Below are 27589 nucleotides of genomic sequence, written 5' to 3'. Positions count from 1 at the left end.
GAACATAATACCTCCTTCTCCCTCCTCATGGACTGAGCCCCAGCTGCACTGAACCACCTTCTTACGTGATCCTATCCCTTCTGAGAAAAATCAAGAAAACAGTGTATATGCTCTCAGAATTTTTACCTTACATCAATTCTTTAAGATTCGGTTTTAAGATTAAGAATACATATTTTTAAAGCTTATAAAATAGGTATTACATAATCCCATCTTATAAAAACAATTGTCTAGTCAGAGATATACAGAAAAACCTGTTACAATATGTTAACAGTAGTTATATCACAATAGTGGTATTACGGTTTATTTTCTCCTTTGTGCTTTTCTGTAATTCTCATTTTCTACATTATTGTTATTTTTAAAATGAAAGATGCATGGTGAAAACTGAAGCCTGACAGTATTATTGACTTTCTGGCTCTGATACTGCACTATGGTTACACGGCACTTTGGGCAGAAGCTGGGTGAAGCACAAATAGAATCCTTTGTACTTTTTTTGTGACTCTTCATGAATCTATAAATATTTCAAAATAAAAAATGAAAAAAATCAGAGATGCAGTCTATATTTCCCAAGGGTCACAACCTAGTGAGAAATAAACATATTCATAAATAACTTTAATATAAGTTTCTTTATAAAAAACTGCTTATGTGTATTTATAATGGGAAGAAATTCCTACTGTGGTTAAATTTTTTTTAAAAAGCTGAATTTAAGTTGCTCTTAAAAAGTGACAAGGATGAAAGGAAATTTCAGGACAAGAACTAGTATGAGCACAGCCTTGAAATGAGAGTGCCAGAGCAAGTTCAGAAAATGATAAGTGTGAAATAAGTGTGTCTGTGTGTATATATATATATATTGGTCTTTGCCCCTGGTTCCTGACACAAAGCTCTTAAACGCTTGTACACAGGGGTGCTATAATTTTTTGTTCTAACATTTAGTCTTGGATCCCAGCTCCTAATGCAGAGCTCCTAAACCCCTTGTAATTTTTTCAGTGATAACAGCACTAGGATAATCTGCTCTTCTAATATTTGGTCTTTGATCATGATTCCTGACACAGAGTTCCTAACCCCTTGGAATTTCCTAGGTGATAGGAATGTATTTTGTTCTAATGAGATGACTCTTGGTGGGCTCCTGGATGAGGGCTGATCACCAGATTAGAAGCTTGGAAATTTCAGCTCCACCCCCAGTTTTCAGAGAGGAGAGACAGCCTGGAAATGGGTTAATGATGAATCATGCCTACGTGATGAAACCTCCATAAAATTCCCAAAAGTACAGAGTTCAGAGAGCCTCTGGGCTGGTGAACAGGTCTATGTGCCAAGAAAGTGGCATACCCCAACTCCACAGGGACAGAAGCCCCTATGCTTGGGACTCTTCTGGACTTCACCCTCATGCATCTCTTTATCTGGCAACTCATCTGTATCCTTTATCATATCCTTTATTACTTAATAAACTGGTAACACGTTTCCCTGATTTCTGTGAGCTGTTCTAGCAAATAATCAAATCCCTAGTGGGGGAGGAGGTTGTCATGGGAACCTCCAACTGGTAGCCAAGTCAGACTGAGGTTGAAACTGACATCTGAAGTAAGTGGCAGTCTTGTGAGGCTGAGCATGTGGGATCTGACGCTATCTTCAGATAGTGTCAGAATTCAGTTGTTCAATTGTAGACACCCAGCTGGTGTTGCAGAGAACTGCTTGGTTTAGGAAAACACATCTGGTATCAGAACTGTTATGAGTGTGACAGTGTGAGAGAGTAAAGGAGAAACATGGAAACTCAGCAAGTAAGGCTGGCATGGTGACAAGACAGGAGCTGGGCCTTGATGGAGGAAGGAGCACAGCTCTAGACTGCACTGTTCTTTCAGACTGTACCACACAGTTTAAGGCTTATGATTTCCCAGTGGTCTGTAACTTTCTGGAAAGCATATCTGTATACTCACACTAACCTCAGAATGCTATGCACTCCAAAAGTTGCCAAATGAGTAAAAAATATATTCATATATATGATAGAATGTCAGGAAAACAGAAAATTCCAGCTAATAAATAAGGTTAAATGTTTAACAAGATGAACTCAAGAACCTTAGAAAAAAAGGATTTCAAAAACGATTCACCAGAATCTAGTGGCACAAATCTCTTCATCAAGCTGGCTTAGGTGAGATGGCCTTCCTGTTCAGAAACTGAGTGGATGGTGATTTTGCTGAGATAAAGAAGACTGGAGGTTCAAGAGACATTGTTGCAGAATGGTTAGAGAGCACGAGCCAGTTAATCCTGAGTCCCAGTCTTGCCATGACCACTTACCAGTATAGGGAAAATATTTAAAATCTCTGAGAATGAGTTTTTTTAAAATCTATAAAATTAACATAATACAACCTCAAAAGATTACTTTGAGGATTCGATGAAAAGATACAAGTTAAATATATTAAGCATAGTGTCTGGTACACAGCAGTCTCCCCGGTAAACCACTAAAACTGGCAGCTTTAATTACTACCGTTACTACTAAAAAAGAGTTGGAAGTCAATTCTGACATCTGAGATAAAATGCATTGTCAGCACTTAAAAATAAAATACTTGGAAGAGCTCTGGGGTCATACCAGAATTCAAATCCCAGCTCTACCATTTCCGAGCTGCATAATATTGGACGAGTTCCTTAACTCTCTATCGTTCTGTGTCTCCATCAATAAACACAATATCTAAAGCATGAAGGTACCTTGAAAATTAAATAAGACAATGTGTATGTGCTTGGTACACATTAAACTGCCTCAACAAATGCTAATTTTTATTACTATGCTAATTATTGAGATTCAGATCTGTGAGGCATCCAGGAAGAAATTATTAAATTGAAGCCTGAGACTGCAAAGAGACCATATCGAGTAAAATGGGAGAAACTCAAAATTCTAAAATTGGTACACAACTGGATTAACAAGGGAGAGCTAGCAAGAGTCAAAATGAAGAGAGAAAATCAGGTCACACACTGAATAAATGATGTTCAGTTTTATCAAATGCTACAAAGATGAGAGGCACAAGGATAAAGAGGTTACTGAATTTAATAAGGCATAGTGAATTCTACTTTCCTTAGCTATTCAGCTAGATGTTTTTCTTGTTCTTTTATTCAAACTGCTTTCTTGGAGCAAGAATAGTTTATCCTTTCAAGAACAAGCTGAGAACAGAGCTATTCTTTCCTAAAACATATCCCAGTGGTAATGTCAATCTAGAGGAAATCCCCAGAACACATGTGGCTTCACCTTGGCTTTCACTTTCTAAATGGCATTTATTTGTACCTGCTGTCATTTTAGCAAGGCAAGAATAAACAAGGAAGAGAAAGAGAAGACAGCAAGAAAGTATCAAGAAAGTGGGAAGAATAGTTACACATCCTATGGTAGTAGTTTAAGTTCAATGATTAAGCTCTGGCAAGACAGTTAGCACAGGTTGGTCAAGGGGTTTGGAAAGTCACCCTTAAACTTTTAGATTAAGAAATCAGGGTATCTTTATTCTGCTCCTTTGATATTAACATGCTGCTTGCCCCAGAACAAGGCCCTTCTCCATTCTGTTTCTCAGGCTGTGAGGTTCTAACAAAAAAGTTAACTCAAAGTCAGGGATTAATCTTAGCTTTTCTTTTTCCCCTCACCTTACCCCAGTTAGTGCCTAAAATAGGATCTGCGTGGTTTGTGTAACTCAATAAACGTTAATGACCAAAATTAAAACTGTGTAATATTCAAGGATATCTGGAAAGACTCACTTCTGTCCAAATCTCATCAAATCATTGTTATTAGAGAAGGCCTTATATCCCCTTTCTGTTTAAGGCTACTAGAGGCAGAAATCAAACTGTTCATTCTCACGAAGAAGTGCCCTGAGGCATCTGAAAAAAAGAAATTTCATCTTCAGAGTGCTAGCAACAACCCCAATCTTCACCTACTAAGGACAGCCAGCAAGCGCTGAGCCAAGCAGCAGACGGCCTGCGGGAGTGCTGAGGTTGCACACACCTGTGTGGATGCGCAGGTGGTTCTTCAGGTTTCCAGCTGTAGTGAACTGCTTACCACAGTTGGACTCAGGGCACACAAAGGGCTTCTCCCCATTGTGGGTTCTCATGTGCACCTTCAGCCTCTGTAGTACATAGAAGCTTTTCCCACAACCTGCTGCAGGGCAGATAAAGGAGCGGTCGTTTCTGGAGGGAAAAAAATCAAGTAAGCAACAAAGCCTGAAAGTCAAAGCTCCCATTGACTCTCAAAACAGATAGTAAATCCCAAATCTGGATGTATGAGAATCACTTTAAGTTTGTTAAAACTACAGATGCCCTACTTCTTGAAAACATTGATTTACAGGTTCAGAGTAGAGTTTAAGCTTATGTGTTATTAAGTTCTCCAAGAAATTATGTTTTATGATGAGATCTTGAGAACTCTTGCTCTAAAACATTTAGGTGACAAATGTCTTATTAAATATTTGTCAAAAACAAGGTAAATGAGACAATGCAAATGTCTCTATTAAAGAACAAAAGACATCTTAACCACAAGTGAGCTGGAGCCCCTGTTTTCCTTTAATCTGTCAAGTGGGGGGATTTCTGTCAAGTTCCTTCAGAAACATCAACATTCCTGAGTTCCAAATATGGAATTTCGAGTTTGCTCACCGATGAGTTTTGAGGTGGTACTTAAAGTGAGCAGGCCACACAAATGTCCGGTCACAGCCTTCAACTGTACACTTGAGCTTCTTCTCCATTTGAGGAAGGGGCCCAGAATCTTTGGGTTGCCCATCACCAGAACCAAGGTGGACATTTTCTCCTGTAACAGAGTCACATACTTGTAATCCAGGGAAGGATTCTGCTCAGATACTTTGGTTCAAACAATAAAACCACTGCTAGTGATCATTAATCACTTATCTACCTTCACCTTCCCCAGAAATCTTTGTATAATCAATTAACAATAGAAAGTGATTGTGCTCTGCATCCCCAGCCCCTTACTTACTCCACAGAACTACCAAATGCAATGAGACTAGGCCTCTTTGACAAACATAAGAATTATCCAAAACGGTTAAAAAAAAAAAAGCTGCAATCAACCTATTTTGCATTACACATTGGTGAGGAAGCAGGTATGGCGACACCAGAAGTAGAGTCCTACAGAAGATCACCTGATGCTCTAGGTAATCAAAACCTGTATTTTAAGAAGGAGCAGTCAGTCTGGCTTAATCATGGACTTACGGTAGTAATTTCTTTTGTAGACAACCAGTCTAAGATTTCTATCTCCTGAAGTCACTCTGGCTGTTTCTGTCACTCTAGAGAATAAGAATCACCTTCTCATTACCTGTACCACTCCTCCTCAGTTAAGAAATATTTAAGAATGCAAAAACTCAGTGCATTTTAAAATTTCTAATCATATTTTTTAAAGTTAGAGATAGTACCTGATCAAGTTTTTTGTTCAGTAGAATAAAAAGAAGCGAGGAGAGGAACATACACTGCAGTGACTTCCTTAAATTTAAATGAAATTAGTTAACTATATCTTTAAATTCCAGATTAGCAGGTGGTGCATCCTTTCTCTCATTTTCTTCAATACATAGTTGGACATCAACAGAGAAAAACATTCACAACCACTTGTTGTCGTTGTTCAGTTGCTAAGTCATGTCCAACTCTTTGTGACCCCATGAACTACAGCACGCCAGGCTTCCCTCTCCTTTACTATCTCCCTGAGTTTCTTCAAACTCATGTCCATTGAGTCGGTGATGCCATCCAACCATCTCATCCTCTGTCGCCCCCTCCTCTTGTCCTCAATCTTTCCCAGCATCAGGGTCTTTTCCAATGAGTTGGCTCTTTGCATTAGGTAGGCAAAGTACTGGAGCTTCAGCTTCAGCACCAGTCCTTCCAATAAATATTTAGGGTTGATTTCCTTTAGGATTGGAGAAGGAAATGGCAACCTACTCCAGTATTCTTGCCTGGAGAATCCCATGGATGGAGGAGCCTGGTGGGCTACAGTCCATGGAGTCGCAAAGAGTTGGACTCGACTGAGCGAGCTCACTTCCTTTAGGATTGACTGGTTTGATTTCTTTGCTATCCAAGGGACTCTCGAGAGTCTTCTCCAGCATCACAGTTCAAAAGCATCAGTTCTTCAGTGCTCAGTCTTCTATATCATCCAACTTTCACATTAATGCATGACTACTAGAAAAACCATAGTTTTGACTATATGGACCTCTGTCGGGAAAGTGATGTCTCTGCTGTTTAATACACTGTCTAGATTTGTTATAACTTTCCTTTCAAGGAGCAAGCATCTTTTACTTTTGTGGCTGCAGTCACTGTCTGCATTGATTTTGGACATCATTAGAGAAATACATTCACAACCACTTAATTCTGTTATAAAAATATGGAGTTTATCTTTCCATTACAAATACCTTAGGAATAAGATTCATATTTCCCCTGTCAAAACCCTGTCAAGAGTAGGATAATACGTTATACCTACCATACTTCCAGGAAACTGACAGTTGATCAAAGGCAGTATCTTTCCCATCTATTAATATTATTTTCTTCCCATCTTACATTTTCCTTGCTGTACTTCACCAAATGCTAACTGTAGAACTAATTGCTCCCAGGTTGGAGCAGAACCTAAGATGACTTTTGCTAGTTAATATTAACTTGTTTTTTTTTAAATACTGCCCCACAGTTTTTTTGTTTGCTTAATCAAAACATGGATAAATTTCAGACAGCACACAAGTGCATATACCATAAAGAAAATTTTCCAGTAACTCCAGAACTCCAGCTAATTAATTTCTAACAAAAGGTCTATAAAAACCCATGCTAATGCAGAGATTTAAACCAGTGACAGGGCTTCGTGCATTCAATTTTGCATAGATATAATCATAAAATAGGGGGGAAAATCCTTCAGAAAAGAGTGAGTTGCCTTGTATTTAAGTCATTAAAAAGTTTCCCAAAGAAGTATTCTCTAAACTACTTTGTTTTTGAAAACAAAGCACTGTTTGCAGAACTGTCTTATGACCTGGTTTTGCACACTATCCCAAACAAAAGAGCAAGAGAGACAAAGAAATTCAATACACCTTACATTGTACATATTGAAGAACACTGTAAACACTTCAAAGACTCTACATTTATGTAGGTAAGGTCTTTGCATTTGGGATAAAATTTTCAGTGAAAGTAGTATTGTATAGAGCAGGAATCAGTAAACTTCTTCTGTAAAGGGCCAGACAGAAGATATTATGGGCTTTGAGGCCACACGGTCTCTGTCACAGCTACTCAACTTTGCCATAGTAGCAGCCATAGACCATCTGTAACTAATGGGCATGCCTGTGTTCCAATAAAACTTTATTTATAAAACTTTATAAAACGGGTGGTTATCTGGCCCTTTGCTGACTCCTGATATACAGCACCACATACAAAATTAAAATATTTCTGTATTTCAACCTAGATGAAATTGATCGTATGTTTGTGGTAATGACAGTACATATACCTCAACCATCTGTTGTATTACCTTAATTGTCACAGGTTAATGAGAAAATACAGAGGCAGATCTAATACAAACAATATTATGGCAAAAGTTTTGCAGTGTTTTAGGAGTGGCTTGTATAGAGCCATGGTCCTCAAGCTTTAACATGCATCATAACCATAATGAGGGCTTACTAAAAACGTTTCTGATTCAATAAGATGAGACCTGATAACGTGCATTTCTAAACCACTGATGATGCAGATGACCTAGCGACCACACTTTGAAAATTACTAAATAGAGAAAAAGTGGCCCAGAGTAAACAGTACAGGCATGCTGAACTCAAGAAAAACCACACTATACCCTATTTGGATATTCAGAGGTCTTCTGATGAATTGGCTCCACCCTCCTTGCCCTGCCTGCCCCCTAAAAGCAGCACTATGGTAGCTTGTAACTGCTGAACTGCCATGAGCAACAATTTAGTTTCAGTGAAACACTGCCATCTGCCACACTGATTTAATATTACTTTCATTTTTATCTGTTTTATAGTTTTATGTCTATTGATAAAGCCATTTGATTTCATAATGGTGCAAAATCTCTAAGTATAAAGAACAGTACAAAATCAACTGAAGTTAACACCAAGATCTGTGAAAAAATTTTTTCCGTTAAAAAGGCTTCGGTAATATTATTTAAAGCTGACAACTGTTCATTGATTCTGCATATGAACCTGTCATGGCTGAGTTATTTTATAGAAAATAAGATAAGCAATTTACACATTTCTAGCCTTCTGCTCTCACCAATAAAGTAATCTGGATTATATGCAACTCAAAAGATAGCCACTGTCTTACCAAAATCTCTGAATAGAATACTGGAAAGGAAAATAACAGAGGGGTCTCACCATTGCTGCTGGTTTTTGCATTCTTTGCCAGCTGTGCCCGAGTAGCAGCAATCAAACTGTCATGGGCCAACTCCTGAACCCGGAGGAACCAGGGAATGCTACTGTCTGTGCTCTCACTGGAGAGGAAATCATTCCCTGAATCCTCTGCCTCATCTTGTACAAATACCAAGTGTTCGGCTGAAGAGCCCAGACCTGGAAGAAACAAGAGGATATATGCAAGTTAACCATGAAGTAATCCCTTTGATTGACCCTGGCTCAGAAACTCTCCATGTCCTGAATCAGCTATTTCAGACTTTCACATCTCACCCCTCAAGCTTCTGTTCTCATCCAAGATTAGGTTATCAACTCTCTACTCCCAGCTGAGAGACTAGTCTTTATCTTACCTCCTCCTGTTTCAGAAGCAAAGTATGTTTCCTAGCAACCCGGCTAACCCTTACCTCTAGGATCCAATCCTATCTTTTAGTTATTTCCTCTCCACCTTCAAACCCATTCCTCCTTAGTGGCCACCTTACAGCTTCCCTTTCAGCCTTTCAATCTGTCTAAGCTCAAGCCTCTCCCACATTTTTCTTTTTTATAGAAAATCTCAAGTATGACTCTAAATATCACCTTCTCACCTATTCCTTCAAAGTCATGTTTCTTGAAGTTTCTTAACTTCTAACTCGTGTATCTACTTTCTCACCTGCTGTCCACTCCCCACCTCTTTTAACTCTAGGCTCCATCTCTCCTACCTCAGTAACAACTGCTCTTGCTAAGTTCACCAGACATACACTTCCCAGTCCTCATCTCACTGGCCCAATTTGTAGTATTTGGTATGATTTACAGAAGAAAAGATACTAAATGTGGCTTCCCCCACATCATTCTCATTCAGTTTTTTTGATCCCTCTCTACTGGCTCTTTTCCATTCTTCTATCACCCCCTTAAATTTTTTTTCAGGGGCCTAGATGTGCCCTCGATTCTGTTTATGCTCCTAGACTACTCCTGAATCAAAGAATTCATGCTCATTGTTTCATATACCTCCCAAATGCTGGTAAGCACTAGAAACTACTTATTTCACACCACACCTCTCTAGAACTCTGGATTCCTGTTTCTAACTCTCCTCCTAAGTGTTCCTCTGAAATCTCAACATCAACAGGCACAAATCGTTCTCCCCCCATCCTGTTTTTCTTGTGTGCACCATCTAGCTAAACATACCACTTAACTCCCCCGAACAAGAAAATGTTAAGTCATCTTAGAGTCTGCCTTTTTCCTCTATATGTTCAATTGATCACCAAACTATACCAATTCTCCAAAATAGTAATAATAGCTTCTTTCCATTTTAAGTATGACTAAGTTAATTATTCCTCCCCACCCTCCTGCCCTGCCTCCAAGTTTTTTCTTAAGCATGAGTAGAGGTCAGAAAAATATAAAGAATACCTGCTCTTGTTAGGTTAAGAAGAATAAAAGAAGTGCTATCACTTGGCTGTAGATCTTGCAACAAGCTAGGGGACTCTGGAGTAGACAAAAACTCTGGAGACTTCTGTACAGTCTGAGCCCTCGTCTCTTCTCCGTCTGGACCCACATTCACCTGAAGGCTTCTCAACACAGCCGAGGAAGGAACCTCCTTGGAGGAGTTCGTATGATTTGGAGTATCATCTAGTAAAGGGAAAATACCACAGCTTTATGTAGTAGCTATCTCCAAGGAGTTCACCATTTTGATACACAGTACCTAACACCCTTGTAACATCACTTAGAAACTAACACCCTTATAGGAGCAGATAGCATTTTCATTTTATGAATATAAAATCTGCCTCAGAAAAGAACAGAGTGTGAAAGACAGCTAAAGCTCTAAAGGACATCAGTCAAAATGTGAGGGGCAGACTCCTCTGACGGTTGGCAGTAACTAATAAAAACCATCCACATTTGGACATTTACAGACCTTTGTCCTTTTGAGGCAAAGTAAATATTAACTCAAGAATAGGATTTAAATTTTAAACTGTTTTTCTTGGGAAAAGATGCCACTCTTTAATTTTTATAACATGCATTTGAGACGTCTGGTGAGTTACTAAGGGAAAAATCACAGCCTGCAACACAATTGAAACTGTACAGAATCATCAACATGTTTCATGAGGGTTCTGGATTTATACCAGATGTAAAGAAATAATTCAGAAGACTTGCTTCTAGAGCTTTATTCTAGGGGAGGGAATGAATTTCCAAAGATTCTAATTGCAACATAATGTGGAATTACACTACTGTGCTAAAGCATCCAATGTTTTCAGGGGTTTCATTCATCTTCATAGAATGCAGGTTACATTCTTCTCTTTTTTGAAGGAGATAACCAATAAGATTATAGGAATAAAGTAGAAGCCTAGGCACAACACTGCCATTCTAAAGCCTAATGAAGTTGCACAGCAAAGTAAATGAACTTAATGCCACTGAATTGGTTAAATGGTAAGTTTTATTCTATATATGTTTTACCACACACACACACAAAAAGCCTGTTCTTAAATACAGTTCATAGCAGCACTGTTTGTCATAATATGATGCTGGAAAATAGCTACACATTCATCAACAGTGGCATGGATCAATAAGTTGTGATATACTCATAGAACAGTATACAGCAATGAAACCAAACAAACCACAGCATACACAAGGATGAATCTCACAAATATAGAGTAAAAGAAGAAAGGTACAACAAGATACATTCATATGATTCCACTCATTTAAAGTCCACAAGACTATTAGCAAGGAAAGCATTATTTTGGGATGCAATGAATTCTTTATTTTCTGGAATGAGACTTGGGGGATCAAACTTAGAAAGCGAAGTGAAGTGAAAGTCGCTCAGTCATGTCTGACTCTTTGCGACCCGACGGAGTATACAGTCCATGGGATTTTCTAGGCCAGAATACTGGAGTGGGTAGCCTTTCCCTTCTCCAGGACTTAGAAAACAAAGAATTAATTGTTAAAAAATTGAGGACAGTGGTGACATATGGAAGAACAGAGGTTTTCTTTATCAAGGAGAAACCCATGGAAGGCCTGAAACCTGGCAATGTTCTCCTTCTTGACTGGGTGGTAGGTATCTCCTTCCTTAATAACTCTTCAAAATGTATATCCATATAGTTTTGTGCTTTTCTGTGTCTATCACATATCCCAACTAAAAATATGTAGGTTATATATCCACACATATTTAGGAGGGAGGGGAATGAGGTTAGCGAGGTACGTACAGATACGTTTGTGTTTCTAATAATATGTTTCATGAGCTGGGAGGTGAGTGCTTGGGTTTTCCTTTACTATTATCTATATCTGGCTGTCTAAAATATTTTAAATCAAAGTTAAAACTAAAAGAAGGTAATGTATAAAAGAATATGGATGCTCTTGTTTCTGTTTTCACTTCATTATTGTTAAAAAATATTTATCCAATAAATTAAAATTAGGAGAGAAAATTTAGGGGGAAAATCCTAATGAAGATCAACACTTATTAGCACACGGAAATTTTTACATATTGAAAATCCACAAGGATTTGGAAAGACTACCAACACACCAGTAGAAAAATGGGAGTTGAGAGATGGAAGATGTGGGAAAGATAGGAGCTAGATAGAAACACTTTAAATCAACACTGGTTGAATATATCTGCCCTTAAGTCATTTCAAAAATCAGAGAGGAAAACTAAAAAAATCAAAGAGAAAAGAACACCACTAGAGGATAGTTACCAAAAGATGTTGTAACAAATAAGCTGTCACAACAGATGACGCTCCCCTGATTTAACATTAATATTCCAAATTTTAAATATTTCAATTTCCAGAAAATAAAGAATTCATTGCATCCAAAAATAATGCTTTCCTTGCTGGTAGTCAAGTGGTGGGATCTCCTCCTCCTCATACAAAGCTAATCTCACTACCCATGCTCAGCATTCTACTACTTCCTCCTACCTCTCCTGGAGCCTCCTTACCAATCACCCGCTCTTTCTGTTCACGGCTTCTCTAATGGCCTCTTTCCCCTTAACACAAACCACCCTCTAATATTTCAAATCTTAAAAAAATTTAACTCTTTAATCTACTCTATGTCCTTCTCTTTTTCCTTCCCATAGCAAGACAACCTTTAGAAAGTATACTTCCTCAACTAGACTTATCCTTGCAGTGCTATCTCAACCTGCTACAGCCTGGCTTTCCATTCCCTCTCCAAGGAACATGTCCTGCCTAGGGCAATAATGACTTCACCGATCCTATGGCACTGGTGGTGGTTTAGTCCAACTCTTTCGACTCCATGGACTGTAGCCTGCCAGGCTCCTCTGTCCATGTAATTCTCCAGGCAAGAATATTGGAGTGGGTTGCCATTTCCTTCTCCAGGGGATCTTCCAGACCCAGGAATTGAACCCAGGTCTTCTGCACTACAAGTAGATTCTTTAGCAACTGAGCTATGAGGGGAGCCCATCTCATTGGGATGGTCCCTGTATCACTAGCCTCTTAGAAGCATTTGTCAACTTGACCATTCCCTTGGGTTCCATGCCTGCACTTCATGTCAGTATTCCTCCTATTGCTCTAGCCTCTTTTTATTCCCTCCTTCACAGGCTCTCCTGCCTCACCCTGTACCTTGAATAGGTACCTTAAGTTCCATGCAGTTCTGCCTTGGTCTCCTTTTCTTCTCACTCTCACTCTATGGGTGTTCATATCTGTTCTTATGACTTAAACTATCAGTACAGGGGGTTGACAGTCCAGTGGTTAGGACACCATGCTCTCAATGCTGAGGACCCAGGTTCAATTCCTGGTTGGGGAACTAAGATACCACAGGCTGAACAGCACAGCCAAAAAATTAAACAAATAAACTACCAATGCACTATGACTCCCGTGGTTGCCTTTCGCCATGACTCCTCTAATTTTTACAGTTTCTACCAGTCAGTTATAAAGGCAGTTATCCCATTCCACCACCACAGAGCAGGCTAAGTTCTTTTAAGTCTTGTTTAGCTTATCTTTGATGACACTAATTTTTACCTGGTAACATTAGCCGACTGCATTCTGAGGCTTCAGTCACTGGTAGTAGGGACAAGCAAGTTATGTCTTTAGCTTCTGATTCTACTAACCCCTGTCCCAGGGGGATGGACGTATTCTGAACAAACTGTACCAGGAGCTGAAGAGGAAGAGGGGGATGTGGAGACAACAAATAATACAAGTTCTCAGAAATATATCTAAACTTCTGAATTTACCAAAAGGAGACTACGTATTGAATTAAGTCTTGATTGCTCACTACTATCTGCCTTATTCATAGAAAAACCAGATTAACTACAAAATATTTTTATCAAATGTTCTATTCTAGACAAAAATTGAATGATATGGAAAGTAATAACCTTTCACAAAACAGAGAAATGATAAAAATAATTATAATTATAAATGGTGGCTATTACAAATTCAACTGCAACAATATGTATGATTATAATATACCTTATAAAGCACTTTTCTGTGTATTGGCTCTTTTAATCCTCACTGAACTCAGTAAAATTGCATGTATTTTAAAGGTAAGAAATCAAGATGAAGACGCTAAGTCATTAGTCCAAGGTCACATCACTAGTTAGGAGCAGTGTCAGTCTTCATACTTAGGTAACATGATTCCAAATTTAGCTATCTTTCTACTAAACAACACAAATATTCTAAAATTAGAATGAGAAAAATGAATAAAAATTATGTTTAAATCCCTTAATCACATTTAAAAAGAAAACTTATTAATATATGCAATTATATAATCAATATAATATTAATATATACAAAATTAACATGGTTTGTGGTAGTCAAGATTTACATATGTGTACATATATATGCCATACAAAAATAAATTTTGTCATTATCTAAATGTATAATAATTTATACTTATTTAAAAAAAATGTGACAGTGAAAGCTTCCCAGCCGTGTCCAACTCTTTGCGACCCCATGGACTATACATATACAGTCCATGGAATTCTCCACGCCAGAATACTGAAGTGGGTAGCCTTTCCCTTCTCCAGGGGATCTTCCCAACCCAGGGATCAAACCCAGGTCTTCCACATTGCAGGCGGATTCTTTACCAGCTGAACCACAAGGGAAGCCCCAAAACTAACAAATATAAAAAGTCATAAAAGGTAAGAATTGAAGTTTTAAATTTTTGAGAAAGTAATTAGTAATAGAAAAATAACAAACTAGTATTTACATTACTTTGCCAACAAAGGTGCATCTAGTCAAGGCTATGGTTTTTCCTGTGATCATGTATGGATGTGAGAGTTGGACTGTGAAGCAGGCTGAGCCCCGAAGAATTGATGCTTTTGAACTGTGGTGTTGGAGAAGAGTCTTGAGAGTCCCTTGGACTGCAAGGAGATCCAACCAGTCCATTCTGAAGGAGATCAGCCCTGGGTTTTCTTTGGAAGGAACAATGCTAAAGCTGAAACTCCAGTACTTTGGCCACCTCATGCGAAGAGTTGACTCATTGGAAAAGACTCTGATGCTGGGAGGGATTGGGGGCAGGAGGAGAAGGGGACGACAGAGGATGAGATGGCTGGATGGCATCACTGACTCGATGGACGTGAGTTTGGGTGGACTCTGGGAGTTGGTGATGGACAGGGAGGCCTGGAGTGCTGCGATTCATGGGGTTGCAAAGAGTCAGACACGACTGAGCGACTGATCTGATCTGATCTGATCTACAACCAAAACCATATGACCTACAAAATTTAAAATATTTACTACCTGGCCCATTACAGAAAAAGTTTGCTGACTCTTGAACTAAGAATAAACTCTCTAACACAGCCCACCAAAAGAAAAAGAAACCAGTTGTCTGGGCTCACCTCTGGTTTGGATTCTAACTCATCTGATAACATTGATTCAGCTTCCAAATTCTGTAGCTGTTCAGGGGACAGGTTGAAATTTTAATTCAGAGTCAATGACACCTTCCTGTTGTGCTCATATTCCTCTAGGAAGTGCTATGCTTTTCCTGTAAGATGCTGTGCTGGCTGGGTAATCAATGTCGCCTAAAAAAGGAAAAACGAGAGAGAGAGAAACTTCAGAGCAGCAGGAAAATGTAGTTAAAAAAACAAAGCCACTTCTTTATATATTCCCAAATCACAACAGCAAAGAAAGAATTCAGCCCCAAACACTTGTTTTAAAATAGAACAAGCCAAACATGTATCAAAACCCATAAAAAGTCATACTTTGATGTAGAATTTCTACTAAGAATCTATTCTAAGAACACAGAGAACAGACTTTTGGTTGCCAAGGGGGAAGTAGGTAGGGGAGAAATGGATTGGGATTAGCAGATACAAATGATTATATATAGAATGGATAAAGAACAAGGTCCTACTGTATAGCACAAAACTATATTCAATATCCTGTAATAAACCACAATGGAAAAGAATATGAACACATGTGTATATATACATATATATACACATATGAGTCATTACGCTGTACAGCAGAAACACAACACTGTAAATCAACTATACTTCAATAAAATAAATTTTAAAATAAAAAATAAGCAAAGGTTTTAAATATGGAAAAAGCTATATGCCCAAGGAATTTCACCTTATCATCTGTGATAATAAATAACACTATAAGCAACATATAAATACATATATATATTCATTTAAGTAATGGCTGACTACAGTATGACACTGTCACTTAAAAATATTTATGAAAACAAAGCAACAACAAAAAATGTTAATGACATTAAATTACAAAAACAAAATACAAAATGATACATTCGCTGTCATTAAAACCAGTTAAGACATGCACAGGAAAAAGTACACAGGAAAAAGTAAAACGAAATTCACACAGCCGTGACAGTTGCTGTACTGGGTGGGTGTGGTAGCCTGGTGTAACATTTTTCTTAATTTCTCAATTTTGTATAAAAGATAGTTATACAGTCAAAATTTGAACAGCGTTTCCCAAAAAAACAGAACTCTTGGGACCCTCATGAAGCTGTTTCCCCAACTTAAATTCTTACTTTCTTCATGACTATCTTCAGTGTTGTGTTTGGATTTCTTTTTCGTTTTTTGTGTGTATTTAGCTATTATAGATTTTTGGTGTGTGATTACCATGAGGTTGGTTTTTGTTTTCGTTTCATTTTGCTTTTTGGCTGTGCTGGGTCTTTGCTGCAGTGTGCAACCTCTTCGCTGCAGCACACAGCCTTCTCTAGTTGTAGCACGTGGCTTAGCTGTGTCATGGCTTGTGGGATCTTAGTTCTTGGACCAGTGATCAAACCTGCATCCTCTGCTTTGGAAGGCAGATTCTCAACCACCTGACCACCAAGAAAGTCCCTACCATGAGGTTCTGGTATAGTCGTCTCTCTCTCTCTCTCTATAAACACACACACACACACACACACACACACACACACACACACACACACACACACACACGATTGCTTTAAGTTGTTGATATCTTAATTCCAAATGCATTTTAGATATCCTGCATTTTTACTCTCCTCCTCTCACGATTACTGGTTTTGATATCGTATTTTACATCTAATTGTTTTGTGTGTCCCTTAACTGCTTAGTGTGGATACAGATGATTTCATTACTTTTTTAACTTCCCTACCTAGTTTATGTGTGGATGATTTCCTACCATTACTGGATGTTTGCCTTTACCAGTGAGCTTGCGTATTTCATAATTTTCTTTTTTCTAGTTGTGGCCCTTTCTTTTCCACCTAGAGAAGGTTCTTTAGCGTTTGGTGTAAACTGGTTTGGTGGTGATGAATCACTTTAGCTTTTGCTTGCCTATGCTGGGTAGAGGATTCTTGTTTGCAGTTTCTTCTTTTATTCACTCCCTTCTGGCCAGCAGAGTTTCTACTGAAAAATCAGCTGATAACATTGTGGGAGTTCCTATGTATGTTATTTGTTGCTTAGCCCTTGTTGCTTTTAATATTTTATCTTTAGTTTTTGTCATTTTGATTACTATGTGTCTTGGCATCTTCCTCCTTAGGTTAATCCTGTATGAGACTCTTTACACTTCGTGGACTTAGGTGACTGCTTCCTTTCCCATTAGGAAGTTTTCAGCTATTATCTCTTCAGATATTTTCTCAGGCCCTTTCTCTCTTTTCCTTCTGGGACCCCTATAATTGGAATGTTAGTGTGTCAGATGTTGTCCCAAAGGTCTCTTAAAACTAGCCTCATTTTTTTTTTCATTCTTTTTTTCTGTTCTGCAGCAGTGAATTCCACCACTCTTTCTTCCAGCTCCCTGATCCATCCCGCCTCATCTATTCTGCTACAGATTTCCTTCTAGTGTATTTTTCATTTCAGTTATTGTCTTCTACAACTCTGTCTGGCTGGTCTTTATATTTTCTAACTCTGTTAAAAACTTCTTGTAACTTCTCACTCTGTGCATCCATTCTTTCCCTGAGGTCTTGCATTATCTTTACAGTCATCATTCTAAATTCTTTCTTAGGTAGATTGCTTCCTTTCTCCACTTCACTTAGTTGATGCTTGGGGGTTTTATCTTGTTCCTCTGTCTGGAACATAATTTTTGCCATCTCATTTTGTCTAAATTTCTGTTTGAATTTTTGTGTATGTGGTAGGTTAGTTATGTTTCTCAGCCTTGGAGAAGTGGTCCTCTGCAAGGGATGTCCTCTGTGTCCCAGCAGTACACTCTCCTCTTGTCACCCAAGGGCCAGCACCCACCTGGTCCCAGAGCAGGTTCTGATAACTATGTGCAGACTCAGTTCCACAGACTGCGGGGTTGTAGTTTTCTTGCTTCTGGTGTCTACCTGGTGGGCAGGGCTGAGTCAAGCGGCAAGGTGGCTGTGGGATCAGGAAGTCTTTAGGCAGCCTATCTGCTAATAGTAGGGCTGTGTTCCTGCCCTGTTGCTTGGCCTGAGGCATCGCAGGACTATAGGCTGTTGGGTGGAGCCAGGTCTTGGTGGTAATGACCCAAGCAAGATGTCAGCTGCCAGTGAGAGTTCACAGATGAATACACCCCAATATCTCTGCCAATGGTGTTGACGTCCTCAGGGTCAGCCGCAGTCACTGCCCGCTTCCCAAAGAGACCCTCCAAGACCAACAGGTAGGTCTGGTCCAGGTTCCTAAGAAGTCACTGCTTCTGCCCTAGGTTCTGGTGCATGTGAGACCTTATATGCACCCTCCAAGAGTGAAGTCTCTGTTTCCCTCAGTCCTATGGAGCTCCAGAAATGAAGAGCCAAATGCTCCAGGTGCTCCCCCTTCAGATGCCAGATCCCCAGGATGGGTAGCCTAACTTGGAGCTCAGAACTCTTACTCCTGTGGGAGAACTTCTGCAATATAATTATTCTCCAGTTTGTGGGCTGCCGTCCTGGGGAGTATGGGATTTGATTATATCAAAAGTGTGCCTCTCCTATCATCTTGTGGCTTCTTCCTTGTCTTTGGATGTAAAGTATCTTTTTGGCAGGTTCCAGTCTTTTTCACTGATGATTGTTCAGCAGTGAGTAGTGATTTTGGTGTGTTCATGAGACAGGGTGAACTCAAGATCCTTCTATTGTGCCATCTTACCTCCCATCCTCTGAATTCTTACTTTCTTACAACTTTTCTTTCAGGATTTTGGCAAATAAGTCTGCTTTATTTTGCACAATTTTTGCTAAAATTGGGAGCACAACTATATACAAAGTAAGCATACAGTATAAAATATATCAAGGATGGGAGTTTTCAATACATACCAAGGTAGAATGGAAAGTCAGAACAAGAAAGACTTACTCTACAAAAAAAGGCATTTAGAAGTACGTGAATAAACGTTTATTGCCCTCTTGGTTCAATCCTCTCCCCATTGCTGGCTTCCAGAAATCCTCATTTTCATCATAAAAAAAACTTATAAAATGTAAATGAAAAGGCTTGTTTTAAGTTTACCACATAAAATTAAGTGTCATAAATCCGACTTTTCCCTTTACATGTTTTTCTCACTTGAACACTATAACTGCTCAATGTAGTTTACCAATCTCTCTTTTCATAGAAAAAGGAACCAAGGTTCAGTACAATTATTTGTCCAAATTATTAAGCTGCAGAGCCAGCACTCCCACCCAGAGCAAGTTAGCAAAAATAGTAATTAAATCCCTCTAGGTCTGGTCTTGAATCTTCAGGATTTAAGAATTCCTTTTCCCCAATTTCAGCTCATTTCAAGAGCCAAGAAATTATCAAACGTTTGTTTAGGTTATCCTTAGGGTTCTTCCAACTTTAAGATTCCAGGATTCTAAAATCTCTAAGAAACTAGACAACTATTTACTGCCCTTTTTATTTGTTAGTTTTCTTAGAAACTAATGGTACTGGCTCCATTTCTGATATCCTTACTAATGAAAAATTTTTTTAAATTAAGCATATGAATATGTGTACCAAACAAGGGGAAAAAATCAGATATACTAGATTTTAGGCAATTTTACAAATCTGTTATAATAATGTAGAGAAGGGAGCTGCCACCTCTCTTATAGTTTAAGAGCCACCTCTAGATCACCATTTCTCAAGGGTTCATGGTTATCTGTGACATTTCATTTTAGTGTTTTCATTTCAATGATAATTTTTAAAAAATTAACACCCATGCAATTTCTGGAACAAATCAGTATCCATATTATAACTGAGTTCTGTGTTTTTCCAGTAGTCATGTATGAATGTGAGAGCTAGACAATAAAAAAGGCTGAGTGCAGAAGAATTGATGCTTTTGAACTGTGGTGCTGGAGAAGACTTGAGAGTCCCTTGAACAGCAAGATCAAACCAGTCAATCCTAAAGGAAATCAACTCTGAATATTCACTGGAAAGACTGATACTGAAGCTGAAGCTCCAATACTTTGGCCACCTGATGTGAAAAGCCAACTCACTGGAAAAGATCCTGATACTGGAAAAGATTGAGGGCAGAAGGAGAAGGGGCGACAGGATGAGATGGTTGGATGGCATCACTGACTCAATGGACATGAGTCTGAGTAAACTCCAAGAGTTGGCGATGGACAGGGAAGCCTGGCGTGCTGTAGTCCATGGGGTTGCAAAGAGTTGGACACAACTGAGCGACTGAACAACAACTGAGTTCTACCATACAATTTGGTGCCCAGTTTGTGGTCTGTATGTTTGCTGTATAAATAAAAGAAAGACAAGTAGGTTGCAATACAACAGGCAGATGACCTCAAAAGAATCTGTGCTGGAGCACTCAGTACCTTATCAAGTGTACTGGTGGATCTCATCTTTAACACAGCAACCTGATATGTACATTGAGCTATTTCTAGTCCCAATTCAAATTACCCATTTAAGAGATTTCAAAAACAATTCAAATGTTTTTTATGTAACAGCTTCACTGAGATGTAATTCACATATCATACAATTCACTCCAAAAGTACAACTAATTTTTTTAGTATATTCAGTTATGTGACCATAACCATGATCAATTTTACAACAATTTCATCACCCCCCAAAAGAAACCCATTAGTAATCCCTCCCCATTTCCTCCCAAAACTTTCCCTGACCAAGCCTAGGCAACTACTAATCTATTTTTTGTCTCTATGGATTTGCCTATTCTGAATATTTCATATAAATGGAATCATATATGTAATCTTTTGTGCTTGGTTGCTTTCACTTAGCATAATGTTTCCAATGTTAACCTGTGTCACAGAATGTATCAGTACTTAATTTCTTTTTACATTATTCTACTGCATGGATATATTATACGTTTTATTTATCCATTTTTCAGTTGATGGTCATTTGGGTTGTTTTCCAATTTGGCTATCATGAATAATTTTGCTATGAAGATTCATATGGAAAATTTTTGTGTGAACATGTTTTTATTCTTTGGGGTATACATTTGAGAATAGAACTGATAAGATGATACAGTAACTGTGTTTTACCCTCTTGAGGAATTACCAGGCTATCTTCCAAAGTGGCCGCACCACTTTACAATCCCACCAGTAGTGCATGAGGGATCCAATTTCTCCCTATCCTCACTTTTTAAAATTACATCTTTTTAAAGACAGCCATCCTAGTAGGTATGAAGTGGTAATTCAGTGCAGTTTTGAGTTGCATAACCTGATGGCTAATAATGTTGAGCATCTTTTCATGTACTTATATGCCATTTGTACATCATTTTTGGAGAAATGCTTATTCAGATCATTGGCCCATTTTTAAATTTAGTTGTCTTTTTATTATTGAGTTGTAAGAATTTTTTACATATTCCAGATACAAGTCTCTTACCAGATAAAAGATTTGCATAAACTTTCTTCCATTCTGTATTATTTTCTTCTGAATAAGGCAACTCTAACTCTACTAAGTTACCAAATAATACCTCACTGAAATTGGTGTTCAAGGACTTCTGGCCAGTTTTAGATGAATATGAGATCTGATTATGATAAACTGCTTCACAATGCCTTCACATTATAAATACTACCTTGTATGATATTCTCTACGTTGCTATTATTAAAGCTAAAATATATACGTAGATTATGTATATTAGCGAATCCAAAGCTAAATCTTTCCACTATTCAGCTCAATATTTAGTTTAGTCACTCAGTTGTGTCCAATTCTTTGCAACCCCATGGACTGCAGTACACCAGACTCCCCTGCCCATCACCAACTCCCGGACCTTACTCAAACTCATGTCCATCAAGTTAGTGATGCCATCCAACCATCTCATCCTCTGTTGTCCCCTTCTCCTCCTGTCTTCAATCTTTCCCAGCATCAGCTATTATGCTCAATATGCTCATTTCAGTAAAACAACATCTCTACTACATAATATGAATTTTAATCTAATTTGGATTTTCTTAGGTTTTAGTGTGGTTAACATCTATATACTTATTCATAAGGGCTTCCCTGGTGGTTCAGAGGTAAAGAATCCACCTGCCAATGCAAGAGATGCAGTTTCAATCCCTGGGTCAGGAGGATCCCCTGGAGAAGGAAATGGCAACCCACTCCAGTATTCTTGCTTGGGAAATCCCATGGACAGAGGAGCCTGGCGGGCTACAGTCCACGGGATCACAAAAGTTGGACATGGCTTAGAGACTAAACAACTTACAAATAAAAATATAAATCCGTTGTAACAACGGACATAACACTGATAACCTAAATTGTACTAAATACCTGGTTCCTACCTACTTAATACATGGCAATCAAGACACATGAGATTGCTTAAGAAAACAATCTTGATTCAGCACATATATTTTTAAAAATTCCACTGACCTTACCATTGCTATTACTGAATTATTTGTAAATTTGTTTTGATTTTATAGTTAAGGGTCATCAGGTTCAATATAGGAGGGATAAGGATTACTTAGCTTTTTGTTTGAATACATTTAGAGTAATTACAATGAAAATAATTTACAAGTGTGAGGTGAGGGGAGTGTCCAGGTTTTTCCTTCAAATGCAATAAAGGCAACTCACTCCAGTATTCTTGCCTGGAGAATCCCATGGACAGAGGAGCCTGGTGGGCTACAATCCATAGCGTTGCAAACAGTCAGACACAACAGAAGTGACTTAGCATGCATGCAGAGTGAAAGGCATAGCTCTACTCAAAGGGAAGCTATTCTTAAGATAATTATGGGTCTCAGAGGAAATTTCTTCTCAGGATTTCTTATGCTGTTAATTAAGATAAGAGATTAGAGATGCAACACCAAGTAGTATCCTGTGATTAAAAGATCACTCAACATCCTTTAATGTGGACAATCATTTGTTCATGCTTATTTTCTACCTTTACCTGGTGGACTGATAAACTCTGTATCCTTATTTCCTTTTGAACAGAAAAATTACTAATTTAGTATCATAAATAATAAAAGAGATAATGGTACTTAATTGTCAGCAACAAAGGCCAGGCACATCAAATCATATTTTCCAAAAATCATACATAAAGAATCTTAGCTCTGGATAAAGAGTTTATAACAAAACAAACTGATCTCAGAAACCCAAGGATTGGTCTAATAGTACTTTTCAGACCCTTTTGCCCTCTATCCTGGGTAACAGCTAAATTTTACTGCCTCTATGGTTCCCTATGGCCATCAAATCATACTGCTTAAAGAAAATAATCTTGGTCTGGCACATATTGTATTTTTAGAAACCCATTGATTCTGCCACTGCTATTATTGAATATATTATCCCATAGTCAGCCTAAGAGTTAAAAAGAATGCAGGCAACACAAACCTTTGCACAAACCAAAGCAAAAAACATAAGAAGCTCTGAAATGTTCTGGGAATAAGTAATGAGAGAACTCCTAACAACAGCAAAGTAGATTAAGGACAACAGCAATCTCTATGATCAGGACCATACGGAGAACAACTTTCCCTCTGCTTTTAACCAAATAAATCCTAGGAACTGCAGTTTGATAAACTGTATTCTTTTTCTACAGTACACTCAACATCATCCAGCAAATTATGCATTAATACTAAGAAGCTAAATTCAATAAAAAAGTTGAGGTGTTTTTAAAAAAAATCCAAGGTGTCTAAAGAAGGAACATAAATTCTGCCTCTGTTTCTCTGGTTGAGACTTGGGCAAGCTACTCATCTTCTTGGCCCTAGGAAACTCATCTGAAATACTGAAATGAAATAGATATACCCTAAGCTTACTTACCTATCAGTTAACAGAAATAATGATAAAATTCTTCAAAAGCAAAGTTTTGCATAAATGCTTAAGAAACAAGCAAATCTATCAAATCCTTTCAGTTCAGTTCAGTTCAGTCACTCAGTCATGACCCACTCTTTGAGACCCCATGGACTGCAGCACGACAGGCCTCCCTATCCATCACCAACTCCCAGAGTCCACCCAAACTCACGTCCATCGAGTCAGTGATGCCATCCAGCCATCTCATCCTCTGTTGTCCCCTTCTCCTCCTGCCCCCAATCCCTCCCAGCATCAGAGTCTTTTCCAATGAGTCAACTCCACATGAGGTGGCCAAAGTACTGGAGTTTCAGGTTCAGCATCATTCCTTCCAAAGAAATCCCAGGGCTGATCTCCTTCAGAATGGACTGGTTGGATCTCCTTGCAGTCCAAGGGACTCTCAAGACTCTTCTCCAACACCACAGTTCAAAAGTATCAATTCTTCGGCGCTCAGCCTGCTTCACAGTCCAACTCTCACATCCATACACGACCACAGGAAAAACCATAGCCTTGACTAGACGGACCTTTGTTGGCAAAATAATGTCTCTGCTTTTCAATATGCTATATAGGTTGGTCATAACTTTCCTTCCAAGGAGTAAGCGTCTTTTAATTTCATGGCTGCAGTCACCATCTGCAGTGATTTTGGAGCCCAGAAAAATAAAGTCTGACACTGTTTCTACTGTTTCCCCATCTATTTCCCATGAAGTGATGGGACCAGATGCCATGATCTTAGTTTTCTGAATGTTGAGCTTTAAGCCAACTTTTTCACTCTCCACTTTCACTTTCATCAAGAGGCTTTTGAGTTCCTCTTCACTTTCTGCCATAAGGGTGGTGTCATCTGCATATCTGAGGTTACTGATATTTTTCCCGGCAATCTTGATTGCAGCTTGTGCTTCTTCCAGCCCAGTGTTTCTCATGATGTACTCTGCATAGAAGTTAAATAAGCAGGGTGACAATATACAGCCTTGAAGTACTCCTTTTCCTATTTGGAGCCAGTCTGTTGTTCCATGTCCAGTTCTAACTGTTGCTTCCTGACCTGCATACAGGTTTCTCAAGAGGCAGGTCAGGTGGTCTGGTATTCCCATCTCTTTCAGAATTTTCCACAGTTTATTGTGATCCACACAGTCAAAGGCTTTGGCATAGTCAATAAAGCAGAAATAGATGTTTTTCTGGAACTCTCTTGCTTTTTCCATGATCTAGCGGATGTTGGCAATTTGATCTCTGGTTCCTCTGCCTTTTCTAAAACAAGCTTGAACATCTAGAAGTTCATGGTTCATGTATTGCTGAAGCCTGGCTTGGAGAATTTTGAGCATTACTTTACTAGCGTGTGAGATGAGTGCAATTGTGCGGTAGTTTGAGCATTCTTTGGCATTGCCTTTCTTTGGGATTGGAATGAAAACTGACCTTTTCAGTCCTGTGGCCACTGATGAGTTTTCAAAATTTGCTGGCATATTAAGTGCAGCACTTTCACAGCATCATCTTTCAGGATTTGGAATAGCTCAACTGGAATTCTATCACCTCCACTAGCTTTGTTCATAGTGATGCTTTCTAAGGCCCACTTGACTTCACATTCCAGGATGTCTGGCTCTAGGTGAGTGATCATACCATCGTGATTATCTGGGTCGTGAAGATCTTTTTTGTACAGTTCTTCTGTGTATTCCTGCCACCTCTTCTTAATATCTTCTGCTTCTGTCAGGTCCATACCATTTCTGTCCTTTATCAAGCCCATCTTTGCATGAAATGTTTCCTTAGTATCTCTAATTTCCTTGAAGAGATCTCTAGTCTTTCCCATTCTGTTGTTTTCCTCTTTTCTTTGCATTGATCTCTGAGGAAGGCTTTCTTATCTCTTCTTGCTAATCTTTGGAATTCTGCATTCAGATGCTTATATCTTTCCTTTTCTCCTTTGCTTTTTGCTTCTCTTCTTTTCACAGCTGTTTGTAAGGCCTCCTCAGACAGCCATTTTGCTTTTTTGCATTTCTTTTCCATGGGGATGGTCTTGATCCCGGTCTCCTGTACAATGTCACGAACCTCCGTCCATAGTTCATCAGGCACTCTATCAGATCTAGGCCCTTAAATCTATTTCTCACTTCCACTGTATAATCATAAAGGATTTGATTTAGGTCATACCTGAATGGTCTAGTGGTTTCAAACTTCCCTAAACGTCTGCAAAGGAAAATACTATACACTAGGCACCAATCAGCAAAGAAAGACAAAATGTCTTTATAATTAACCAGTTTTTGGTCCCACACCTCAGTGAAGAACTCTCATATGCTACACAGGAATTAGTGGTAACACCATTTCCCAGAGCAGATATGGCCTAAAACCAATGCAGGCTACATGGAGAAATACTGGGAGGAAAAACCAGACCAAAGTAAACTAATCAAGCTATAAGGGAACAGAGCTGATACAGGTCTCCTGCCTCAGTCCTGACTGCCATACAGAAGGGCATGTATTCCAAACGGAAAGATGACCAGGGGCTTTTAATACTCTGCATCATGAAAGAAACAGAACATCATTGTGTCAGCCTCCAAAAAGCAATGTGATTCCACTCTAGAATACAAAGCCCAGAATACCAGCGTTGTTCTTATCCTCCTGAGGGAGGCAGAAAATGCCTTGACCTTAACTCAGTTTGGTAAAGAAGGGGAAGAGGGAGACAGGATGAGAAAAAAGAGAAGAAACTGCAAAACACTGTGCTCCCTCAACTGGGCACTCCTCACAAAGGTTAAAATAAAGCACATAAGTTCAACAGAGAGGACTAATCTCTCTCCCCATGTGCCAATCTGCTTCTCAGCTCCGTCCACTTCTACCTGTGGCTGACCAAAGATACAGAAGGGAACAATATTCAGTAATACTTAAAAAACAAAAACAAAATTATACTAATGCTAATGAATTACAAAGACCAAAATTTTAAATTTATAAAAGAGCAGTTTAAGTTTTGGTATAAAATGGTAGAGAAAGAAACAGAAAAATCAAGTAACTGTTTAATATCATATCTAGTATAAGATATAGCATGAGAGTTAATTAAATTTTAACGATAAAATGGTAATGAGGACTGATCAAAGACATCAGGAACAGAGAACTGTGAGGCCAGAAAGACTTTCAGAAACTGTAACGTGCATCCTGGGCCTTCCTTCTTCTCTTCCTGGGATGTTCTGGGGTGCCCCATTCCTACGGCCCTGATTTTTATTTGTCACCTCCCCATTTCTCTGCAATCCTTCAGAGACAAATTTAAAGCCAATGATCTTCATGCTGCCAAATTTAATGGATACTTTGCTGTTTTCATCTTACTTAAACTTTGCAAAGGACAACTATTATTTTTGATTGTTCCACATTCATTCCCCCTGTTTAGGTAACAGGATCCACACTTTATTTGGGGATCTACCCCTCCCTCACTGGATACATTCTTGGTGGGACTGTAGAGTAAGGTGTTCTTTCCTATCCTAAGGAACTGTTGGGCAGTCAACTGATTTGTTCATCAGATACTTTACCTTAGAACGTGAATTCTAAAAGAAGTAAGTAACTAAAAGGTAAAAACTGCTACAGCAACCTGTTCATTCTAGTACTGCAATTATCAGTCTCCCCCTGGGGCTGCTCAGATTTCTGTCCTTTTCAAAGCCAGGGCCTTCAGTATTTCCTTTGATCCTGTGAGCTGCCCACATCCTTGTCATAAACTCTTCTCCTCAAGTAAATTGGTCATTTGCAACCAGAGTCATAACTGATATTTTCCCTTAGAAGCATTGCCTCCTTCCACAAACACTTTACTCTCTTTTGCCTCTAAGATTCTCATTTTAAT

At 38.7% G+C, this 27589-nt stretch overlaps 1 protein-coding gene across 6 annotated transcripts in view; it reads right to left on the bottom strand.

The window, feature by feature from the left end:
- The window catches only part of ZNF410 (zinc finger protein 410), a 44458-nt gene that overhangs the window by 13162 nt on the left and 3707 nt on the right, over positions 1-27589 (bottom strand). For all 6 annotated transcript variants that reach the window (XR_003512833.1, XR_003512832.1, XM_027552393.1 and 3 more), the window contains 6 exons: positions 15073-15255; positions 13259-13394; positions 9708-9926; positions 8295-8486; positions 4606-4756; positions 3965-4146 (listed from right to left, as the gene is read on the bottom strand). Coding sequence is in view for 4 of the 6 variants with exons in the window: in XM_027552393.1 (XP_027408194.1) it covers positions 3965-4146; positions 4606-4756; positions 8295-8486; positions 9708-9926; positions 13259-13394; positions 15073-15105 (913 nt within the window). In the remaining 2 variants the exon portion in view is untranslated. The remainder of the gene's footprint in view (positions 1-3964; positions 4147-4605; positions 4757-8294; positions 8487-9707; positions 9927-13258; positions 13395-15072; positions 15256-27589) is intronic.

This window comes from Bos indicus x Bos taurus, chromosome 10 (genome assembly GCF_003369695.1).
Source record: "Bos indicus x Bos taurus breed Angus x Brahman F1 hybrid chromosome 10, Bos_hybrid_MaternalHap_v2.0, whole genome shotgun sequence".
NCBI classification, from domain to species: Eukaryota; Metazoa; Chordata; class Mammalia; order Artiodactyla; family Bovidae; genus Bos; species Bos indicus x Bos taurus.
Note: the sequence above shows the minus strand (reverse complement) of the source record. Positions and strands in the feature narration are given on the sequence as shown.